Raw genomic sequence first — 23,854 nt, forward strand, 5'->3', positions numbered from 1 at the left:
AGCATGCTGCAGTGAGGAATGCCGCTAGCGTTTCCCGATTGGTTCCTGGTGGTAACAGATGCCAGCCTGAAGGGCTGGGGAGCACATTGCCAGGGAAGGCATGCCCAGGGTCTCTGGACACCCGAGGAGTCGGAGTGGTCCATCAGTCGCTTGGAGTTGAAAGCGATATTCTAGGCGCTTCTGGCCTTTCACACAAGCCTGGAAGGACTGGCTGTCAGAGTTCTGTCGGACAATACGACAGCAGTGGCCTACATAAATCGACAAGGCGGCACTAAGTGCAGAGCACTGGCCGCGCAGACCGTGCAGATTTGCCACTGGGCCAAGCTACATCTGCAGTTTCTGTCAGCAGGTCACATTGCAGGTCAGAGCAACATGTAAGCCGATTATCTAAGCAGGCATCAAATCGACCCAGCGGAGTGGGAACTGGCAGACGAAGTGTTCCTTCATATCTGTGCCAAATGGGTCTCTGGACACCCGAGGAGTCGGAGTGGTCAATCGGTCGCTTGGAGTTGAAAGCGATATTCTAGGCGCTTCTGGCCTTTCACACAAGCCTGGAAGGACTGGCTGTCAGAGTTCTGTCGGACAATACGACAGCAGTGGCCTACATAAATCGACAAGGCGGCACTCAGTGCAGAGCACTGGCCGCGCAGACCGTGCAGATTTGCCACTGGGCCAAGCTACAGCTGCAGTTTCTGTCAGCAGGTCACATTGCAGGTCAGAGCAACATGTAAGCCGATTATCTAAGCAGGCATCAAATCGACCCAGCGGAGTGGGAACTGGCAGACGAAGTGTTCCTTCATATCTGTGCCAAATGGGGACACCCGTAGCGGATCTTATGGCATCAAGCGCATATGCCAAAGTCCCGTGCTTTTACAGCAGACCGAGAGATCCTCGCTCGGCGGGGTTGGATGCCTTGGCTCAACCCTGACCTCAGGGCCTTCTGTATGTGTTCCCTCCTTGGTCTTTGATAGGGCGAGTACTCCTGCGGATTCGGCTACATCAAGGAGAGGTGGTTCTCATTGCCTGGATTGGCCCAGGCGGCCGTGGTATGCAGACCTCTGCGGATGCTGGTGGAGGCTCCCCTTCCTTTGCCTCTGGCACCGAACCTGTTGTCACAGGGGCCGGTGACCATGGAGGACGCCTGCCGCTTTGGTCTTATGGCATGGCTATTGAAAGGGCGCAATTGAGAGACAAGGGCTATTCCAACAAGGTCATCTCCACTCTCCTACAGGCCCGCAAGCGTTCCACTTCCGTTGCTTATGCTCAGATTTGGCGCCAGTTTGAGGCTTGGTGTGCTGCTAAAGCGATTACACCCATGCGGGCTTCTGTCTCGCAGATACTTAACTTTTTGCAGGATGATTTCCAAAAACGCTTGGCCTATAATTCCCTGCGTGTTCAAGTGGCAGCCTTAGCATGTTTTTGGGGGAAGGTGGCTGGCCTCTCCCTGGCTGCTTATCCAGATGTGGCACGGTTTCTTAGAGGGGTACTTTGGCTCCGTCCTCCCTTGCGGGCTCCGTGTCCGACCTGGAACCTGGGGTTAGTTTTAAAGGCCCTTCAGTGTTCGCCCTTCGAGCCGCTTAGGTGAGCTTCGGAGAAGAATGCGACCCTAAAGACGGTCTTTTTGGTGGCCATTACATCGGCGAGATGGGTTTATGAGCTGCAGGCGCTGTCCTGTCGAGACCCATTTCTGCAATTCTCAAAGTCCGGAGTTATGATGCGTACTGTGCCTTCCTTCCTGCCTAAGGTGGTTTCAGCGTTTCACCTAAACCAGCCTATTTCCTGCCCTCATTTTCTAGAGAGGAGTTTCCAGAATCTTTTGGGCAATTGCACTTTCTAGATGTGTGAAGGGCTCTGTTGCAATATCTGCGCATGTCAAATGCTTTCAGGACCTCTGATCACCTTTTTGTTTTGTTGTCAGGTCCTCACAGAGGGTCTCCAGCATCTAAAGCTACTCTGGCTCATTGGCTCAAAGAAGCCATTTTTTCAGCATATCTGCTGTCTGGCCGGCCTCCGCCTGAAGCCTTTAAGGCACATTCCACAAGAGTGATTTCCTCTTCTTGGGCTGAAACTGGAGCACTCTCTCTTCAAGAAATATGCAGTGCAACGACATGGGCTTCAAACTCTCATTTGCCCGACATTACAGGCTGGATGTGGCTGCCAGGAGGGATGCACATTTTGGAGCACAAGTGCTGGCGCGTGGTGTGACCTTTTCCCACCCTATCTAGGGATTGCTTTGATACATCCCATTCGTAATGGATTCATCTGCTTGATGACAAGGAAGGGAAAATTAGGTTCTTACCTTGGTAATTTTCTTTCCTTTAGTCATAGCAGATGAATCCATGAGCCCGCCCTGATTGATTGATAGATTGATTGATGCTGTTTTGTGTTCAGTTTTTCCTGTAGATATGTTCCCTCATTGGGAGACGTTGGAAAACAGTCTTCAGGATTTCTGTTCTGTTACAGGAGGTTGAGTTCGTCCCTCCTTTGAGTTACTGCTCCTGTTCTGGAGCGTTCGTTCGCTGTGAGGAAAGTTCATGTTATTCTACTTTGCGGTGTAACACTGCTTTGGAAGCTTCAAATACTGAGAGGCAGATGGAGCTAGCTGGCCAAGAGGCACTATGGTTTTTAGTGCTCTCTATCTCCCCTGCTGGTAGGTGGACACAACCCATTCATAATGGATTCATCTGCTATGACTAAAGGAAAGAAAATTACCAAGGTAGGAACCTAATTTTCCCTTGCTAATTTTTAAATATACTTATCTGATAACATATTGAAGAAGTTCTGTAGAATGGGATGTTGATGTGCTAGATAAAGAGATAGTAAACATTTTAGCTAATTTGTTCAGAAAATAACATATATAACATAACATAAATTTTAAAAATGATTTATTGAACTTTCTATGTAAATGTCATTTGTTTTCCTGAGTTGAAAAAAAAAACAACAACATAAGCTTAGATTCATTCCTCTCCTTGTTTTAGAAACAGGGAGGTGTGGTTAGTTTTAATGATTGTATCTCAGCCCTGTCCGTTTCATAATAGTTTACCCAAGGTATTTTCAGGGTATTGTAAGGTAACCAATTGTGCCTAGGGGTGAGGTCACATCAAATTGCATTGAAATTGGTCAGGTTTGACACAGTATGCAAACAACAAGCTTTGTTTGGGTTTCTTTAAACATTTTAGCTAATTTGTTCAGAAAATAACATATATACATAACATAAATTTAAAAAATGATTTATTGAACTTTCTATGTAAATGTCATTTGTTTTCCTGAGTTGAAAAAAACAACAACAACATAAGCTTAGATTCATTCCTCTCCTTGTTTTAGAAACAGGGAGGTGTGGTTAGTTTTAATGATTGTATCTCAGCCCTGTCCGTTTCATAATAGTTTACCCAAGGTATTTTCAGGGTATTGTAAGGTAACCAATTGTGCCTAGGGGTGAGGTCACATCAAATTGCATTGAAATTGGTCAGGTGTGACACAGTATGCAAACAACAAGCTTTGTTTGGGTTTCTTTAAATACCAAATATGCTGATTGTTTATAGCAGTACTGCTTTTATTTAAATTTTAATTTTTGTAAACCTCTTTGATATGCTATTATGAAGTTACAGTGTAGGATATATCTTTGGACTTTCTGAATAAGATTTCTCACCTCAAACATCCTCCCAATAAACCCTTTTTTGACAATTAATATACAATTGTTTGCAAAGTGAAAGATCAAATTGACAGGGGTGAATGGAATCCTAAATGCTTATTCGTTGAATAAAAATAACTCATGGGACTAAGGTCAAAGAATTGTGTGGAAGATGCCAGTTACTCTTTAACCGTGTTCATCTCAGTGAATTTTGGCCTGTTGTTTAACTTTAAAAAGCAGTGATTTAGCCTAGATTGATGTTTCTTTGGGGGGGGGGGGGGGGGGGAGGGTTAACATAGTGGCACTAGACAGTACTAGTCTGATTGGTCCTTTAAGTCTTCTCTCCTTTACCTAATCTGCTGCTGATTGGGTTGGCCTGACTCCAAAATGGAGAGTCCATTGCACACAGACCCCACATGTGGCTGCACTACTCTTACAAAGTATAATTTTCTCTGTTACTGGCAGGGAAGGAACTAAGGATGAGCCAATAAAGACACATAGCATTCTAAAAGAGAATAATATATTTGGAAAAAAATCTGGGACATTAGTACTTCTTTCCCGAGGCAGTTCTCACATTTAGCTAAAGACCTTTATTTACAGTTTTATGCTTAGCCAAAGTTATTAGAAGACCTAAAGTAATGATTATACTTGGCTCTGTAGCACTATTTTTTATTTTTTTTCTGATTTTCGTTTTAAGTAAATATGGTACAGATGGAAAAACTCCTCGGAACTTTCCTCCAGGACCTAGACCACTGCCAATCATCGGAAATTTGCACATTCTGAACCTGGAAAGACCACACAAAACCTTTATGGAGGTAAAAAAATATCCTTTTTGTATATTGTAGCTTAGACATGTACAAAAGTTATTGGATTTTTCATTATTCTTTAATAATACAGAGTTCAACCAGTTTTTGCTACTTAGCAGTTGTTTTAAAATTCACTTTAATGAATAGTATGAAATGAATTTTAGTGGATTCACTAAAAGAGATAGTCCTTAAACACTAACATACTTGTAGCTGTGAAGTTCAGTAAATTTGCCTCAGATGTACTTCAGAAATGGGTTGATTGTCATATTAGGTAAAATTCTCAATATCCTGCTTGTTTTCGAAAGAGAAGGCCAGCCATCTTCTGACACAAATCTGGAGATGGCCGCTCGTCTCTCAAGGCCGGCGAAATCGAAAACCGATTTTGGCCAGTTTCAACTGCAGTCTATTGCAGGAGCGGCTAAAGTGTAAGATTGTGTGTTGGAGGCATAACGAAGGCGGGACGGGGGCGTGCTTAACACATGGCCGCCCTCGGCCGATAATGGGAAAAAAAGGCCGGCCCTGACGAGCATTTGGCCGACTTTACTTGGGCCATTTATTTTTAGGACCAAGTCTCAAAAAGCTGCCCCAACTCACCAGATGACCACCGGAGGGAATCAGGGATGACCTCCCCGTACTCCCCTAGTGGTCACCAACCCCCTCCCACCCTAAAAAAAAAAAAAAAAAAAAAAAAAACCTTTTTTGCCAGCCTGTATGCCAGCCTGAAGTGTCATACCCAGCTCCCTGACAGCAGTATGCAGGTCCCTGGAGCAGTTTTAGGGGGTACTGCAGTGCATTTCAGGCAGGCGGACCCAGACCCCTCCCCCCCACCTGTTACACTTGTGGTGGGAAATGGGAGCCCTCCAAAACCCACTGTACCCGCATGTAGGTGCCCCCCTTCACCCCTTAGAGCTATGGTAGTGGTGTACAGTTGTAGGGAGTGGGTTTTGGGGGGATTTGGGGGGCTCAGCAACCAAGGTAAGGGAGCTATTGTTAAGACTTGGGTAGTGAGCCCTTGTGCCACGACTGAGCATGGTGGATGAAGAGCAGCACCGCACTTGGTCAGGCAGCCAGACAACCCCTAGCTTCACCTGGAACGCGACCACCATTCCCCGGGAGTTGAGCCCCCAGGTGTGGGTGGCCACCAGGACTTCGGGATACGGACGGGGTTGGGCAGCCACTGACCTGGCTGGTGGAAGAGACGGGCGAAACTAGTCCAATCCACGAGTCGGGACAACAGCTGAGAAGAGACTGGTGAAGTTCACTCCAAGAGTCTAGGCAGGCAGCAACACAGTGAGTAGTCGGGTTCAGTCCAAGGGTTTAGGCAGGCAGCAAAACAGTGGGTAGTCGAGTTCAGTCCAGTAGTCAGGTAAGCAGGGAAGTAACAGCAAAACACACGATAACAAGCACCAAACCTCTATAGCAGTGATGGCGAACCTTTCAGAGACCGAGTGCCCAAACAGCAACCCAAAATCTAATTACTCATCGCGAAGCGCCGGTATTCATTAAGGGCAGGGTCACCAAATATGACTCCACCCCATGATAGCCACACCCCCTTACACCAGCCTTGGCGTATATAAACAAACATCATTGAAAATATTATACTAGTATAGGAGAAAAAAATAACATGATTTTCTTTCATTATAAATCATTTCTGTAAGTTATTACAGCTCCAGTATACCCAGTGCAAAATAAGACAGCAGATGTAAATTCTCAAATTGGACATATTCCAAACACTAAAATGAAAATAAAATGATTTTTTTCTACCTTTGTTTGTCTGGTGATTTTGTTTTTCTAGGAGTCGCTGATTCTGCTGCTATCTGTTCTCTTAACTCTGTTTCCAGGGCTTCCTTTCCATTTATTTCTTTACTTTCCTCCTTTCTTCTTCATTTCTTGCCCTCCATCCATGTCCAGCAACCCTCCTCTCCCCTCCAGCCACAAATGTCCAGCCACCCTCCTCTCCACTCCAGCCGCTCATGTCCAGCCACCCACCCCTCCAGCCACCCTCCTCTCCCCCTGCCCTCCCCTCCAGCCACCCTCCTCTCCCCTCCAGCCGCCCATGTCCAGCCACCCTCCCCTCCAGCCACCCTCCTCTCCCCCCTGCCCTCCCAGCGGCAGGCCTCCCTCCCACCCAGCACCAGGCCACCCAGCATCAAGCCTCCCTCCCTCCCACCCAGCACCAGGCCATGCACCCACCCAGCACTCCCACCCAAGCACCAGGCCTCCCACCCAAGCACCCAGGCCTGCCTCCCTCCCACCCACCCAGCACCAGGCCACCCACCCACCCAGCACTCCCACCCAAGCACCAGAACACCCACCCAAGCACCAGGCCTCCCACCCACCCAAGCACCCCCACCCAAGCACCAGGACACCCACCCAAGCACCAGGCCTCCCACCCACCCAAGCACCAGGCAGGCCTCTCTCCCACCCACCCAAGCACCAGGCCATGCACCCACCCAGCACTCCCACCCAGCACCAGGCCACCCACCCAGCACCAGGCCTGCCTCCCTCTCACCCAAGCACCAGGCCATGCACTCACCCAGCACTCCCACCCAAGCACCAGGCCACTCAAGCCTCCCTCCCTCCCACCCACCCAAGCAGCAGCAGCAGCAGCAGCAAGCAAGCAGGCAGGCCACCCACCCTCCCACCCAAGCACCAGGCCTTGCTCCCTCCCTCCCACCCACCCAGCGTGTACCAAGGCTCCCACCCACCCAAGCAGCAGCAGCAGCAAGCAAGCAAGCAGGCAGGCCACCCACCCTCCCACCCAAGCACCAGGCCTCGCTCCCACCCTCCCACCCAGCATGCACCAAGGCTCCCTCCCTCCCTCCCACCCACCCACCCAAGCAGCAGCAGCAGCAGCAAGCAGGCAGGCCACCCACCCTCCCACCCAAGCACCAGGCCTCACTCCCTCCCTCCCACCCAGCGTGCACCAAGGCACCCACCCACCCGGCGTCAAGCTTTCCTCCCTCCTTCCCACCGGCACCAGCCCACCATCCCTCCCTTCCTCCGAACCCCAAGAAATTTAAAAGTCTTCCCTGGTTCGAGTAGGCAGCGTCAGCATCAGCAGTAGCAGCGAAAAGCGTGCTGCTGGTTTGGCGCGTCTTCAGCCTTCCGTCTCTCAAGCTCTCTGGTCCCGCCCTCATTTCCTGTTAGGGCAGGACCAGAGAGCTTGAGAGATGGAAGGCTGAAGACGCAACAAACCAGCAGCATGCTTTTCGCTGCTACTGCTGATGCTGACGCCGCCTACTCAAACCAGGGAAGACTTTTAAATTTCTTCGGGTTCGGAGGGAGGGATGGAGGCCAGGCGGGCTGGTGCCGGGTGGGCGGGAGGGAGGACGCTTGACGCCGGGTGGGTGGGAGGGCTAAGTTTCGGGTGAGGCGACCGGCGGCGCACGTGCCAACAGAGAGGGCTCCGCGTGCCCTCTCTGGCACGCGTGCCATAGGTTCACCATCACTGCTCTATAGCAATAGAAGCCGAAGCAAAGATGTTGGCTCAGGCCAGCTCTTAAATAGGCCTCCAATCAGAGGATCCTGGTCTCAGCTGTGAGGCAAGAGCTCCCATAGAGCACCCCCAAAAGATACTCAAGATGGCTGCCTCCTAGTGAGCTACCTAAGATGACTGCTCCTCAAGTGATCCTTCCAAGATGGCTGCCCCTCAGATGATCTTGCCAAGATGGTTGCTGCTCGGTTGATCCTTCCAATATGGTCGCCGCCAGAAGAACAAGGTAGGGTTGCAACAGTACCCCCTCCGGAAAACCTCCCCCTCACCGGTTCGGTCTGGGCTTTGAAGGATGATGAGCGTGGAACTCCCGGATCAGGTCTGGAGCATGCACATTACCTGCCGGCTCCCAGGAGTTGTCCTCTGGACCAAAATGTTTCCAAGCGAGAAGACAGAACAGCCATCCCCCACGACGTTTGGAATCTAGTATCCGGTCCACCTCATATTCAGGGTCAGGTTCACTCTCAGGCATGGCCTCTCTCCTGGGTTCAGGGTGCCATTTGGACCTGCGGAAGGGCTTGAGGAGGGACACATGAAATGCATTGTGGACGCGGATTCTGTTAGGTAATTGAAGCCGATAGGTCACCGCCCCTATCCGGGATCGCTCTGCGAATGGCCCAGTAAACCGAGGGGCGAACTTAAGGGATGGTAATCGGAGCTTCAAGTACCGGGTGCTCAACCACACCCTCTCCCCTGGCAAAAATGTAGAAGCTGCTTGTCTCTTGCGATCGAAAGTTGCCTTGGACCTGGCCGCCGCCTGTAGCAGTTGATCCTGGACCTTCTTCCAGGTGTCTTGGAGAGTAACGACTGTGGACTGCATCTGGGGCGGAATCTGAGTAGGTGAGATGGGTGGAGGAAGGTGAGGGTGCTGGCCATAGATGGTGAAAAAGGGTGAAGTTTGTGAGGCAGAATGTAAGCTATTGTTATACACGAACTCAGCCCATGGTAACAGGGACGTCCAGTCGTCCTGGCGTTGGTTCGTGTATGCCCGCAAGAAGGTCTTCAGGGTCTGGTTCACCCTGTCCACCATGCCATTGGTCTGCGGGTGGTAGACCCCAAAAGCGGAGCACAGCGCTCTCCAAAAACGGGCGGTAAATTGCGAGCCCCTGTCACTGATGATCCTCTGGGGTAGCCCATGGAGACGGAAAATATGAAGAATGAAGTTGGCAGCAAGGATGGCAGCGGTAGGTAGAGACTTCATAGGAACAAAATGGGCCATTCGGGAGAAACAGTCGATAACCACCCATATGACCGTGTTTCCTTGAGAGGGAGGCAGGTCCATGATGAAGTCCATGGACAGATCTTGCCAGGGCTGTTGGGGTACCGGCATGGGTTGCATCAATCCCCAAGGCTTTTGGTGTGATGATTTACTTTGGGCGCACACAGGACAGGTAGAGACATACTGGAGAACATCCTGCAACATCCGAGGCCACCAGTAGGAACGAGAAATTAGGTGCAGGGTTTTATGAAAGCCGAAATGTCCTGCAAACTCGGATGAGTGCCCCCAGCAAAGCACCTTCCTTCGAAGACGGATAGGAACTGCCGTCCTACAAGATGCGCTGGCTCCTGGGAATGCAGGCCGGATTAAGCAGGGGGTGTGGTTCTTCCGGATCTTCGGGAGCCTCAAAAATTCGGGATAATGCATTCGCCTGTATATTCTTCTCCGCCGGCCGGAATATCAGGCGGAAGTCGAAGCGGGCGAAGAATAGAGACCAACGGGCCTGGTGTGGATTTAATCTGGTGGCATTTTGCAGGTAGAGGAGGTTTTTGTGATCCGTGTTCACCGTGACGGGATGCGCTGCTCCCTCGAACAAGTAGTGCCACTCCTGAAAGGCTAACTTGAGGGCCAGTAGTTCACGGTCTCCAATTGTATAGTTCCGCTCCACCGGGGAGAACTTGCTTGAGAAGAAGACGCCTGGGTGCTTCTTGCCTGACGTGAGAGTTTGAGATAGTACTGCCCCGGCCCCCAGGGATGAGGCGTCCACCTCCACCAGGAAAGGCTTGGTTGGGTCCGGGCTACGGAGCACCAGGGCAGAGAGGAAGGCGTCCTTCAAAGTGGAGAAGGCGGAAAGTGCCTCAGGAGTCCAGTTCTTCACATCTGCCCCCTTCTTAGTGAGAGCCGTCAGAGGGGCAGTAATCAGTGAGTAGTCGCGGATAAACTGCCGATAATAATTGGCAAACCCCAGGAATCTCTGCAAGGCTCGAAGTCCCTGGGGTACTGGCCAGTTGCAGATGGCCTTCAGCTTGGCTGGATCCATTTGCAGCCCGGTGGCTGAGATGATGTATCCCAGGAAAGGGAGTACCTGCTGGTGGAAAGAGCACTTTTCTAATTTGGCAAAAAAGTGGTGCTCTCTGAGTCACTGAAGAATGGTGCGGACGTGGATGAGGTGTTGCTGCAGGGAGGGTCAGAAAATCAGGATGTCGTCGAGGTATACAATAACAGAGGTGTATAGAAGGTCCTGGAAGATGAAATTGACGAAGTTTTGAAACACTGCAGGGGCATTACAGAGGCCGAATGGCATGACCAAGTATTCGAAATGCCCTTCGTGTATGTTAAAGGCCGTCTTCCATTTGTCGCCCTCCCAAATCCGCACCAAATTGTAGGCTCCCCTTAAATCCAATTTGGTAAATATTTTAGCTCCTTGCAGCCGATCAAACAGCTCCGGAATCAGCGGAAGCGGGTACCGGTTCTTGATGGTGATCTTGTTCAGCCCCCGGTAATCAATACAGGGGCACAGTGACCCATCCTTTTTTGAAACAAAGAAGCACCCTGCCCCAGCCAGCAAGGTGGAGGGCCGAATGAACCCCTTGAGCAGGTTCTCCTGGACATAGGCCCGCATGGCCCCAGATTCTTCTCGGGACAGTGTGTACAACCGTCCCCTGGGAGGATTGGTACCTGGAAGCAAATCTATGGCACAGTTGAAAGACCGATGAGGCAGAAGAATGTCAGCCTCCCGTGCACTAAACACATCCTGGAACTCCTGGTATTCCACTGGTAGACCGACCGGCATCACCTGCGGAATTTAGGGTTGGGCCGTGCAAACTGGGTTGAGCGACCTGACCTGCGGAAGGCAGTCCTGGAAGCAGCGAGAACTCCATTGCCCAATCTCCCCTGTGGACCAATCAATAAAGGGTGCGTGAAGGCGAAGCCAGGGCAGACCTAGGATTACTGGGTGGATGGCTCGGGAGAGGACCAAGAACTGGATTTCTTCTTGGTGCAGAGCCCCAACTTGCATACGCCTGTCTCCCTGAATGGACGTAACCTGGAGGGCAGGTTGACAAGGCACAGTAGACCCTCCCAACCGGGACAGGAGGCTAGCATTGATAAAGTTTCTCCCAGCCCCTGAATCCACCAGGGCCACAGTATACACCTTGAACCCTCTCCCTTGGAGTAGCACTGGAATGGATAACAGGTTATCAGGAAGGGAAGACAACTGACCCAGAGCCACTCCCTTCACGGGGCCCGGGCCAGAGCGTTTCCCGACTTGTTCGGGCAGGTACCTGTGAAATGTCCTGGCTGTCTGCAGTACATACAGTACATAGGCGATTCCTATGACGATGAGCCCTCTCCTCTTCGGAGAGTTGGTGCCGTCCCACCACCATAGTTTCGTCCTCTGTCCTGGCCGAGGCCTCCCCAGAGGCTTTAGGTACCCCTGGTCGGACTGGTCGGAACTTGGGCTTCTGGTCAGCTCGTTGTGTAGCCCTCTCCTGGAAACGGACGTCAATCCAGGTGCAGACCATGATGAGCGCCTTCAGGGTGGTGGGAAGTTCCCTACCTGCTAGTTCGTCTTTGATTCTGCTGTTCAGACCCTGCCAAAAGATGGCCGTTAGGGCCTCCTGATTCCACCGAAGTTCGGCAGCGAGGGTTCGAAACCGAACAGCATAGGCCCCGACAGACCCGGCGCCCTGCTGGATCCGTAACAGTTCCCCTGAGGCTGATGAGACTGTTAAGACTTGGGTAGTGAGCCCTTGTGCCACGACTGAGCATGGTGGATGAAGAACAGTGCCGCACTCGGTCAGGCAGCCAGACAACCGCTATCTTCACCTGGGAAGCGACTACAGTTCCCCGGGAGTTGAGCCCCCAGGTGTGGGTGGCCACCAGGACTTCGAGATACGGACGGGGTTGGGCAGCCACTGACCTGGCTGGCGGAAGAGACGGGCGAAACTAGTCCAATCCACGAGTTGGGACAACAGCTGAGAAGAGACTGGTGAAGTTCACTTCAAGGGTCTAGGCAGGCAGCAACACAGTGGGTAGTCGGGTTCAGTCCAAGGGTCTAGGCAGGCAGCAAAACAGTGGGTAGTCGAGTTCAGTCCAGTAGTCAGGTAAGCAGGGAAGTAACAGCAAAACACACGATAACGAGCACCAAACCTCTATAGCAATAGAAGCAAAGATGGTGGCTCAGGCCAGCTCTTAAATAGGCCTCCAATCAGAGGATCCTGGTCTCAGCTGTGAGGCAAGAGCTCCCATAGGGCACCCCCAAAAGATACTCAAGATGGCTGCCTCCGAGTGAGCTACCTAAGATGGCTGCTCCTCAAGTGATCCTTCCAAGATGGCTGCCCCTCAGATGATCTTGCCAAGATGGTTGCTGCTCGGATGATCCTTCCAATATGGTCGCCGCCAGAAGAACAAGGTAGGGTTGCAACAGCTATGGACTTGGGAGCAATTTAGAAAGTCCACTGCAGTGCCCCCTAGGGTGCCCGGTTGGTGTCCTGGTATGTCAGGGGGGCCAGTGCACTACAAATGCTGGCCCTCCCACGGCCAAATGCCGGCCATCTCAAACCCAGCCAAATCCAAGGCATTTGGCCGGCCCCAACCGTATTATCGAAATGAAAGATGGCCGCCCATCTTTTTCGATAATATGGTTTGGGACCGCTCTTTGCAGCACCGGCCATAAAGATGGCCGCCCATATAGATGTGGAGAATAAACAAGCAGATCAAAATGACATCCAAAGAATTTTATTAGAGATATCATATATAAGAAAGTTGCCCGACACAGGCCGTGTTTCGCCCACAGAGGGCTGCATCAGGGGCTAAAATGTATCCTCCTGAAAAGAACAACTAAAATCGCTTGCCTTGTTGTTTTTTGGGACACCCATATAGATGGCCAGCGCCATTCGATTATGCCCCTCAATGTGATCTAATATTTCATGAGACCCTGGCACCATCACTATAGCCACTGCTGTCAAAGACTCTAAGAGGACTAATAAAAAATACCTGACTAAAGCAAAGAAGAAAATCAGACATAAGAAGCACAATAGAAATATCTAAATTTTGATGTTGTTTGTTAGGGGTGTGTAAAACACAACTTCAGTATTCTCTTTTGTTGAAGATAGATACAGAAAATGACTACAGATAAAGAGCATCTGGTTCAGTTTAGTAAGTAAACAATTTCAAAATGAATGGGTTGTGTTGGCACTAGCGCACCGCCAGCCGCTAGCGTGGCTTTGTGAACACATGGGTATGTTTTTATGTTACTGTGAAAACTTGGCAAAACCCATGCAGACAAAATTATGCATATAGGAGGCAATTCTATAAATGGGCATGTGCATATATAAGTGCCACTCTAACTGGAAGATATGTGCCAAAATGCACAATGAACTATTCTTTTTTTTGTTGTTGTTCAAAACACTTTATTGAAAATTTCAATGAATTGAAATGAACAAGATAACATGCCAGTAATAGACAGTAGGAACAAAAATACATCCCATCATCTCACATAGTGTGCCTAGCAAATTGTTCAACAAGCTGCCAAATTTCAACAGTTTTGTGATAAAGTTTAGCCTACTCAGTAATACTCAGTTCAAGATTTCGAACCAAGCACACCAGATTCCACCAGAATGTATAGTTTAAGGATAGCACCCTTTTCCAATTAGACAGGACCATCTGGAGACCAATGACAAGAAGGATATCAATTAACTTTGAACTAATCCCACAAATTTCAACAGATAGGTGAAGAGATCTCAAAATAACAATATCAAAGATTAAGGCTATCTCATACCCTACAGTCTTCTGAATAAAATCCTAAATCTCCATCCAAAACATTTTAATAATGTAAGGTAGGTCAAATCACCAATACAGGTAGAACAGATTCATGGGTGTTACAGGAGGTCCTGAATATCACTCTTATACTGCTTTCTTATTGCTCACACAATAACCAATTAGCAAATGATTAGCCCATGAGCCCTTACTGCCTAGAAAATAGATGTTGGCAAGTGCTTATGGGGAAATTAGCACATGGTCATTAATATGGAAAATGGGGCCATTTTACCACTGCGCTAAAAGTGGCCTCAGTACGTGGGAAAGCTTAGTAAAAGGGACCCAAAGACTGGGACACCCCACTAGCTAAGGTGGGTTGATTGTCCAATCCAAATCAGACATGACCCAAATGTACAGACCAAGTTTTATATAAGTTACTGGGAGATCCATAAATATTTATAAATAGGAGACAGCTTTTCCATCCACAAAGACTTCCTCACTCCAGTTCCTGATATCCGCTGGCTGGCACATGGCTGAAATATCTAGCTTACTAGTACAAATACAATGGGTCAACTGATACTATTGATATATATGGACAGATAATTCAGGGAATTTACACTTAGCCTCTGCCAATGAGAGCAGTCTACCTTGAGTATGAAGTTGACCCGCTGTCCAAATTTTAGCCCATTGCCAATTACTCCTGGAAACCGCCTTCCCATCAATTTTCAAGACAGCGTTATACCACAAAGATATATCAGGTTCTTCTCAAGTCTTAACTTTTAGCAATTGCCTCCCTGGTAGCCACCAACAAAGAACAGAACTTCTTCAATTTTGAGGGAACTTGTATTTGTTGCTTATAAAGTAAGGTGAAGCTATTGCAGAATGGTCCACTCTATCCACAACTAGGATGGTTCCACTTCCCTGACCTTATCTGCCATTTTAATCAATAAGCCCCCATACCTTGCTAAGGAGGCTAATTTATAAAAGTCAGAAAAATTGAGGCCACTCTGCAGCTTAGGTGCCTTCAATTTATGCAACACAATTTAAGGGGAACTCTGTCACCAAAGAAAGGATGATAACTTTGCATCAATGTGTTTATAAAACTTACTTGAGCATTAGTCAGGGAACCTAGATAAAATCAACATGATTTGAGGCATTATGAATATTTTGATGGTCTCCATCCTTCCTCATGAGGATAATCATAAAGTTGACCATTTAGTGACAGCTTTATCCAGAATCTCTGTTATTCTCCCATGTTTAATGACAGAATCAATGTCAATTATGTTAGTGTGTGATTATTTGTTATGGGATATATATTGGTTTTCCACTATGTGTGTCCTGGCTGAACATCAGCCAGGATCCACATAAGATCCAGCAACCAGCACAATTTTAATTTCCTCAGATATTCAATGCCAGTGCCCAGCCAAATTTCAAACAAGAAGTTTAAATACTGACACAGTAATATTTTGGTTTATCTTTTTATGCTTCTGCATTTGTCCTGATCTTAAGAGATGCCGTGGTATGGCCACTATTTATCAAATATGTTATGATGTGCATAGTAATCCATAAGTCCTACCTGGTTAATAATCCATAATAAATATCCATTTGATAAATTTGCATATACTGTCTCCAATGTATCTTATGTATGGCCCCAAAACCACTGCGAGAATACCACAAAAAGATTAGGAGCCACTGAACTAAGGATGAAATCCAAAACCGAAAAGAGATAATTTTTACTTCAATATCTTTTCTGTTGTACATTTAAGCTGTCCAAAATATATGGGCCCGTGTTTTGCATTCAGCTGGGAATGAAGAAGATTGTTGTATTGTCGGGGTATGAGACTGTGAAGGAAGCACTCGTGAACCATGCTGATGAGTTTGCAGAAAGACCTAAAGTTCCAATCTTTGAGTTGATGAACAAAGGATATGGTAACATAAATGTCTCTTTTCTGTTATTATTCAGTATACATTTGAAGAAATTGATTTGCAGTGTCTAGAGTACATATATGCATGTATCTGCCGTACACAAATTAGCCAAGATAAGTGAATTTTGACTAATACTCTTGAAAATATGGACAATGAAGCTAGAGCTTTGAAACTGAGAGTTTTGAATTTTCTTGCTTTAAAATTTCAGACTCTTCAAGAAACAGTCTATAAATTATTGAAAAAAAGTTTTCAATATCCAGATTCCAGTTTGCCGCCATTATAGAAACTTTATTATCTTTCATCTGTGCAACCCACATCTCAATCTGATCCAGTGCCAGCTATTCAAGAAACTTTGCCTGTTAATTTAGATCTGTCTTACAGAAGTACTAGAGACTTCACAGGAAAAGGTTTCTCACAGATCAATTTTAGTAATCTCCTTTGTTTTTCTTCAGGATAAGAACGCCTTACTTTGTTTTTTAGATCCTTGGGAGTGTCTTTCGTGGGGGAAAGGTTTCAGATCTTTCCAGATGTCTCTCAGACTCAAAACCATAGGAAAGATTTGTGCGTATAAGACAGGAGGCTCTAGCTCTGGGTACTAGATTTCAATTGTGCTATCGGTGTAAATATACTGTTTCTTTGAATAATATGATTTACTACTTTTTTTGATCCCAGTTATGAGCTTTCTTAGACTCTAAGGAGTCCTTTTATTAAGCTGTGGTAATTAAATAACTAATTAATTTGCATGCACATCTGCCCTGCATGACAAAATTTAGGTGCCCTTTATAGAATCTGGGGGTATGTGTATAAATATCAACCTCTCCCCAGCCCAGCTCCTGAGAATGCCTCTGATTGTCTGGGAAATTACCCAGAACAGGAATATACCTGGTCCTTTATTTTCAACTCAAGGAGACAAAGGGGAAGAAATCCACAGGAACACCACTAATAAATAAAAAAAATATAGATCAAAGGCCTTTGGGAGAGAAAGCAGAGGGTCTCACATAATGATAGTGAGGCCACCCAGAACTGTCTCAGCTCCTTCTAGCTCTCTGCTCCATTTTTTTAAACTAAAGGAATGCATTACGTCATGAGATCAGAGTCAGCAGGTACACAATATAAATGATTGGATACATGGTATAGATGGTACAAGATATAGATGCTCATTGGTTGAAGATTATATTCAACTTCTCTCAGTATTCTAGAGAGCAAAGGTAAGCTGCTAGCTATTTTGGTGAAGATCATCATCACTTCAGTAAAGATCATTAACATTTTGGTAAAGATCATTAACATTTATAGGAATACAGAACTAACATACATTATTCCATATTACATCTGCATATTTCACTTTTACTTCCTTATTCCCTTCTAAACATGCATGTTCTTAGTGATACTTCCCAGAATTTGAACAAAACATTCATTACTTAAGGTTGCTGAATCTGTTAATTCAGCAAGTGTCAGCAACTGTAACTAAGTAAAATGCACCTGTCCTGATCTGTCTTAAAATTACCTCAATTTCACATTTTAATGCTTAACTTTTGATATTCCCTACTGAGCTGGGGATTCTATCATTTTCATACATCCTTATTATAATCAGTAGCAGGTTCCTCCAGAGGCGTTCAGCCGATCGGGCACAGGAGCGAAGCGGGTGCAAGGAGTCAGCCAGGGCTGGGGATTAGTACGCTTTGTGGGATGGGAGATGGATGGTGCAAGGGTGTCCAGAGCAGAGGAGAGAGTGGCATTGTAAGTGGAGACAGCCTTGTCGACAGACTCGGAGGACATGATGGAAGGGAGGAGATCAGAGATACTAGAGGATAGGGTGGGAGGGTCGACAGCCTGGAGATTCCTGGAAGTAGTGGTTAGTGTTGGGCGGGACTGAGGGGGAGGGTGATGAAGTATGAAGGTGATCAGGTGATGGTCAGAAAGAGGAAGAGCTGAGGCGCAGAAATTGGAGGGTGTGCAGGTAGAAGAGAGGATGAGGTCAAGACAGAGGTCAAGACAGGGGTGGGTAGGGTATTGCAGTAGTGAGCAGGACGGGGGAGGACGTGGATGGGCAGTGAATTCATGCGGTATACAGTGGTGGGAGGGGGAAAAGAATAGGGAGGGACAGGGCAAGAAAGAGAATGTGTATGGGGGCCATAAGTAGTGACTGAGGTGATTACGGGTGCATATGTAGTGACTGAGGTGTTAAGCAACAGGTAGGGCAGGAAAGTCGGACTGGAGGCTTAAAACAGGAACAGCAGGCAACGATTTGGAATAGAAGGTTATTGGCTAGCAGGCAGGCAGGAACAGGTGAATTGGCTAGCAGGCAGGTTGATTGGCTAGCAGGCAAGAACAGGTGAGTGCGGTGGAGAGCACAGCAGCAGGACTGGAACAAGCTGGAATGATTTGGAGCAGAAGAGAGCAGAGCAGTAGGATTGGAGCAGTTGGAACAAGCAGAAGCAGACGGACTGGAACAAGCTGGAGCAGACGGACTGGAACGATAATTGATAGTTGTGTTATTAATTCTGCTGATAGAGACTTTGTTTTGAAGCTAAAGAGAAGGATTTCTTGGAGCTAAAATTGTGATTTTTCCTGATAGAGACTTGGTTTTGAGGCTAAAGAGAAGGATTTCTTGGAGCTAAAATTGTGATTTTTCCTGAAACCTAAAGGATCGGGAGGCAGTTTTTGCTGCTTTGCTCAGGGTACTTCATTTTTTTTTTTTAATTTCCGTGTAAATGCATCAATAGAAATCAAACAAAATAAAACATGGAAAAGAAAATAAGATGATACCTTTTTTATTGGACATAACTTAATACATTTCTTGATTAGCTTTCGAAGGTCACCCTTCTTCCTCAGATCGGAAATAAGCAAATGACATTTGCTTATTTCCAATCTGAGGAAGAAGGGCGACCTTCGAAAGCTAATCAAGAAATGTATTAAGTTATGTCCAATAAAAAAGGTATCATCTTATTTTCTTTTCCATGTTTTATTTTGTTTGATTTCTATTGATAACCTTAAGAGTGGACTAACACGGCTACCACACTCCTCCGTGTAAATGCACAATCAATTATCAAGTGACTAAATATATTTTTTGGGATCCAGCACATCTAACCACTTTCATGGCAACCAAGAGACCCTCATCTTTGATTTCTGGTGTAAGGATTAGTAATTAACGAGAGTAAAATTCATATTAAGCTGTTTTTTGTTTCACATGCATGTATGATGGCAGAATGCCTTAAGATATTCCCTCATCTTCCTTATGGTATTGGATCCTCTATATATGTGGACTAGGGTGGAATCATATGGCATGTAATCTTTCTTTGAATTTTTTTTTCTTTCTCTTATTTTGGTTGGGAAACAGTATGGCTAATTTCCTTATTTGTTTTTTTGCTTTTCTGTACAAGTTCAATCTCTGGGTTTAAATTTTAAAAATCAATACATTAAAAAATGTATACATGTAACTGGCTATTTAAAGTAATATGTGGTTTTTCAAATCTGGCATTTTTACAGATAATGCCACTGAAAATGCATATAAGTTTAAATGTGCAAGTTACACATTTAAAATGAAATGGCACCCATGCCACTGATATTCGCCTTATCGTGTTTTCTTTTGGCATTAATTGTGAACAAATTACATTCTATTCTGTCTTCCTAGATACAGACAACACATATTAATCAAATTTTGGTAAGATAAAAGTCTATTTTGCATAGTTTCTCCTGCAATATTTGTAAATTGTAACCTTGAACTGGTTTTCTATTTTAGGTGTTGTTTTTACACATGGAGAAAACTGGAAAGTGATGAGAAGGTTTACTCTAACAACTTTACGAGATTTTGGAATGGGAAAGAGAACCATAGAGGATAAAATTATAGAGGAATGTGGTTTCCTAATCCAACATTTTGAATTATTCAATGGCAAGTATCTCAATAATTTGTTACATGGTTATACTATCATGTAATACAATGAGTGATGATTTGGAAGATGGCAAAACAGGGCTTTTTTGGCCAGTACACACCAGTATGGTGTACCGGCATCTATTTTTCCTTGCCTGCTCATCCCCCCCTTTTCCCGCCTGCCTGTATCACTCTCCCTGATCCAGCATATCTTCCCCCTTCCATCCTGGTTCGAGTGCCTCTCTCCCCTTTCCTTCCCTTCTGGCCCCTGCACCTTCCCTGTTCCAGTGTCTGTCCCTCTTCCCACTCCTCTGACTCCCTCTGACTTTTTCCTTTTGCCACCAGTAGTGGTACTGCATCAATTACATTGGCCTGCCTTGGGGCTCTGGGCCTTCACTGTGACATGTCCAGCCCTCAGTGATGCAACTTCCTGCTTCTGAGAGGGTAGGACATGACACAGGAAAGGCTCGAAGCCCCGAGGGAGGCCAATTTAATTCATGCAGTGCCGCTACTGCCGGCAAAGGGAAAAAAGTCATAGGGAATGGAGGGGGGGGGAGAGGGCAGACTCTGGAACCGGAAAGGGGGTGGGGGAAGGAAAGAGTAGAGAAGCTTGAACTGGAAAAGGGTGGAAGGAGAAAGGGAAGGGATGCTGGAACTAGGAAGGGGAAAAGGAAAAAGGACAGATGCTGTAACCGGAAGAGGGTGGAAGGAGAAAGGGGAGGGATGCTGGAACTGGGAAATGGGGTCAGATACTGGGCCTGCCAGATGGAGGGGGAAAGATGGGTGCTGTCCCAAGGATAGAGAGATGGAAGTTGCTAATCTACTGGATCTGGGGCATGGAAGGAGGGACAGACAGGAAGAGGTGCTGGACCCAGGAGTTAGAGGGAGAGGAATAAGGATAGATGCTGGACCAGCGGGAGGAGTAAGAGGGAGAGGGTGAGAGAGACAGAGACTAGAAGAGAGGGAGGAAGGGGAAGACACTAGACCCAGAAGGGAGAGGGGGAAAAGACACTGTACCCAAGAGGGCAGATGATGAAAGTGAGGAGGAGAGAGAGGGAAAATCTTGAATGGAAGTGGGGAGGAGAGATGGGCAGACAATGGAAGTGAGGAGGAGATAGGGGGCAGATGATGAAAGTGGAGAGGAGAGGGGTGCAAGTTGTAGGTAGACGCAATCAAAAGAGGGAAATTGAAGACTGGATAGTAAGAATGTGGACAAAGGCAGAAAATTGAAGAAAGCTGAAAGGAAAAAGAAGAGAGAAAAATGACAAATGAATTGGAAATTCTGGCAATAGAGTTAAGAGCAGATGCCTAAAGTAGAAACCAGAGACTGGGACCAACACGACTGGAAAAAAAGTATGTGACCAGACAACACAGGTAGAAAAAATAGTTTTATTTTTAGTTTAAGAAAAAGTAGTGTGGTAGCTGTGTTAATTTTTTGTTTTGTTTGTAGTTTTTAATATGTAATGTAGTGAATGGAATATGTCATTTTTGAAATTTACGTCTGCTACCTTTATAGCAGTACAAGGGGATAATATTTTTGTTTTTCTGATGTTGCTCTGCATGGGTTTGTTTGTTGTTTTTTGGGGGGGTTCAGTTGAATTTTTGTCTACATATTGTATTAGTTTGTGGTCACTCTTAGAGGTTATTTTGTTGGACCAAGATACTGGTGTACTATTTTCAGCGATGCCTTTTTATATGTGCCATGGCTGGTAAAATTGGTGTGGCTACTGTAGGGGTGGAGCTATGTATAGTAACCCCGCCCTTAAGGTTGGCCCTGTATGAGTACTGGTACCTTTTTTTCCTAGAAGAAAGCACTTTGGCAAACAAAAATCTCTGATGAATCAATATTCTATTCATTTAACACTAAAAGTAGGAAAACAGAAAAAGTTGGATGCTCATAACTTGTAGGTGTAAAGGGGCCACTGGTCCACCCCAGCTAGCTCCTCCTACAATAGCAAAGGCAAAGATTTATTTAGCTCATGACTTCTCACCTAGATTTCAAAGGTGAGTTAAAACACTGAGAGCAATCACTTAGCTATAAATAGTAACATACATTTCAAAAGTATAACAGAAACAAAATAAACAAAAACAGATAAAACTAACACGTCAAAGAGCTATCACCTAATTCGGCAATAGTAAGTTGTCCTGTAATATTTATTTTAGTTTTTATAGTTTTTATCAATATGCATAAATACACAGCTTGTAACATATAGGGGGGGGTCTTTTACTAAAGGGCGGTAGTGCTACCATGTGGAGAGCGCACGCTGAAACAGCACCATCGTGGGGTGCTCTGAGGCATCCCACAGTATTGCTGTGATCAGCGCACACCGATCCCCGTTCTAGAAAACAAATTATTTTCTAGTGCAGGGGGTAGAGAGTAGGCATACCCAACAGTAATCATGCAGCGCAGGAACATTACTGCACACTGCCCGATTACCACACGAGTAGTGTGTGAATCCTTACCGCAGGCCACTTCTTAGCACACCTTAGTAAAAGGACCCTATACAGCAGAACTTCAGAAAGGACGTCCAACTCAGAATATGGATGTCAATGTCTATAAGTCAGATATGGACGTCCATGTCTGATGTATTTTAGAACAGGATCTCTCTCTCAGCTCTGGCCTGCCCTTGTGGAAACAGGAAATGAGGGCGGGCCAGAGCTGAGAGACAGAGAAGGCAAAACAACTAAAGCACGGAGCCCAGCCTGCAATGCTTTTTCTGCTACTCTAACACCAATGAGGTATGATAGATGACGTTTAAAATGTGCAGGAAGCCTGGAACTCGAAGGGAGGGGACCCTGGAACTGTCTGTGAGGGAGGGAGGAAGGACCCTGGAACTGTCTGTGAGGGAGAGGGGCCCTGGAACTGTCTGTGAGGGAGAGGGGCCCTGGAACTGTCTGTGAGGGGGAGGACCTGGAACTGTCTTTGAGAGAGGGGGGGACCCTGGAACTGTCTGTGAGGGAGGGAGGGGGGACCCTGGAACTGTCTGTGATGGAGGGAGGGGGAACCTGGAACTGTCTGTGAGGGGGAGGACCTGGAACTGTCTTTGAGAGAGGGGGGACCCTGGAACTGTCTGTGAGGGAGGGAGGGGGGACCCTGGAACTGTCTGTGACGGAGGGAGGGGGAACCTGGAACTGTCTGTGAGGGGGGACCCTGGAACTGTCTGTGAGGGAGGAGGACCCTGGAACTGTCTGTGAGGGAGGGAGGGGACCCTGGAACTTTGAGGGAGGGAGGGAGGTCCTGGAACTGTCTGTGAGGGGGGGGGACCTGGAACTGACTGTGAGGAGGGAGGGAGGGAGGGAGGACGGACCCTGGACCTGTGAGAGAGGACCCTGGAACTGTCTGTGAGGGAGGGGGAGGGAGGGGGACCCTGGAACTGTGCATCTGTGATATTTTGCATGCAAGTTTCAATTTTTCTAGTATTGCTGTATGCTAAGTCTGACTTCTTGAGGTAGCTTTCCAGTTCAGTATTTTGCCTTCATATCTGTTGTGTCATGTGTTTTTCATGTGTGATCAAGGTGCAGTATTCTGCTAGTGTGTAGTATTTGCAGCCCTTTTTGTTTTGTTTTTCATTAGGTAGTGTACTGGTGTTTTAGAGCCCAGTGTAATTACAGTGCTGCCTTTCCACGCATAAGGTTGTAGCTCGTCCTGTCCTTGGAATTAGTGCTGTTATGGTTTGGTAAGGTTATGAGTGTGTTTTTGCACAAGTTTGTGTATAGTGTTTTCCAGTGGAGAGATTGTGTGTTGGCCTAACTGAGGTGGCACCAAAACATCAGAAAGGGTGTAGAGCCTAAATCATGACACACTACCTCTTGAAGGATCTACATATGGTCGTTAATAAAAGGAGCTCATTGTGAACACTAGCCACCCTAAAAGGGTGTTTTTTGGCTCTACATGAGAATTGTGATATTATGATCCCTTGTTTCATATTGTTGACGGTCTGCATTTTCCGTATGGTGGTATATTGGTGTATTAGGTCTGCCCAGTGTAATATTTATGGTACAGTAAGGTTATGAGTGTGTTTTTGCACAAAGTTGTGCATAGTGTTTTGCAGTTGAGCAATTGTGGTTAGTATATGCTTTGAGCAACCACTTTATTCTTTGACATATGATACATATCTAATATCTAAATTTAATAAAAGGTATTAATTGT

At 46.7% G+C, this 23,854-nt stretch overlaps 1 protein-coding gene across 1 annotated transcript in view; it reads left to right on the forward strand.

Annotated features, from left to right (window-relative positions):
• Positions 1-4,065: 4,065 nt before the first annotated feature.
• Positions 4,066-23,854, forward strand: part of LOC115467072 (cytochrome P450 2K6-like) — an 84,300-nt gene continuing 64,511 nt past the window's right edge. The window contains exons 1-3 of the mRNA XM_030198752.1: positions 4,066-4,446; positions 15,677-15,839; positions 19,576-19,725. Of these exons, the coding sequence (XP_030054612.1) occupies positions 4,270-4,446; positions 15,677-15,839; positions 19,576-19,725 (490 nt within the window). The 5' untranslated portion in view covers positions 4,066-4,269. The remainder of the gene's footprint in view (positions 4,447-15,676; positions 15,840-19,575; positions 19,726-23,854) is intronic.

This window comes from Microcaecilia unicolor, chromosome 3, assembly GCF_901765095.1.
Source record: "Microcaecilia unicolor chromosome 3, aMicUni1.1, whole genome shotgun sequence".
NCBI classification, from domain to species: domain Eukaryota; kingdom Metazoa; phylum Chordata; class Amphibia; order Gymnophiona; family Siphonopidae; genus Microcaecilia; species Microcaecilia unicolor.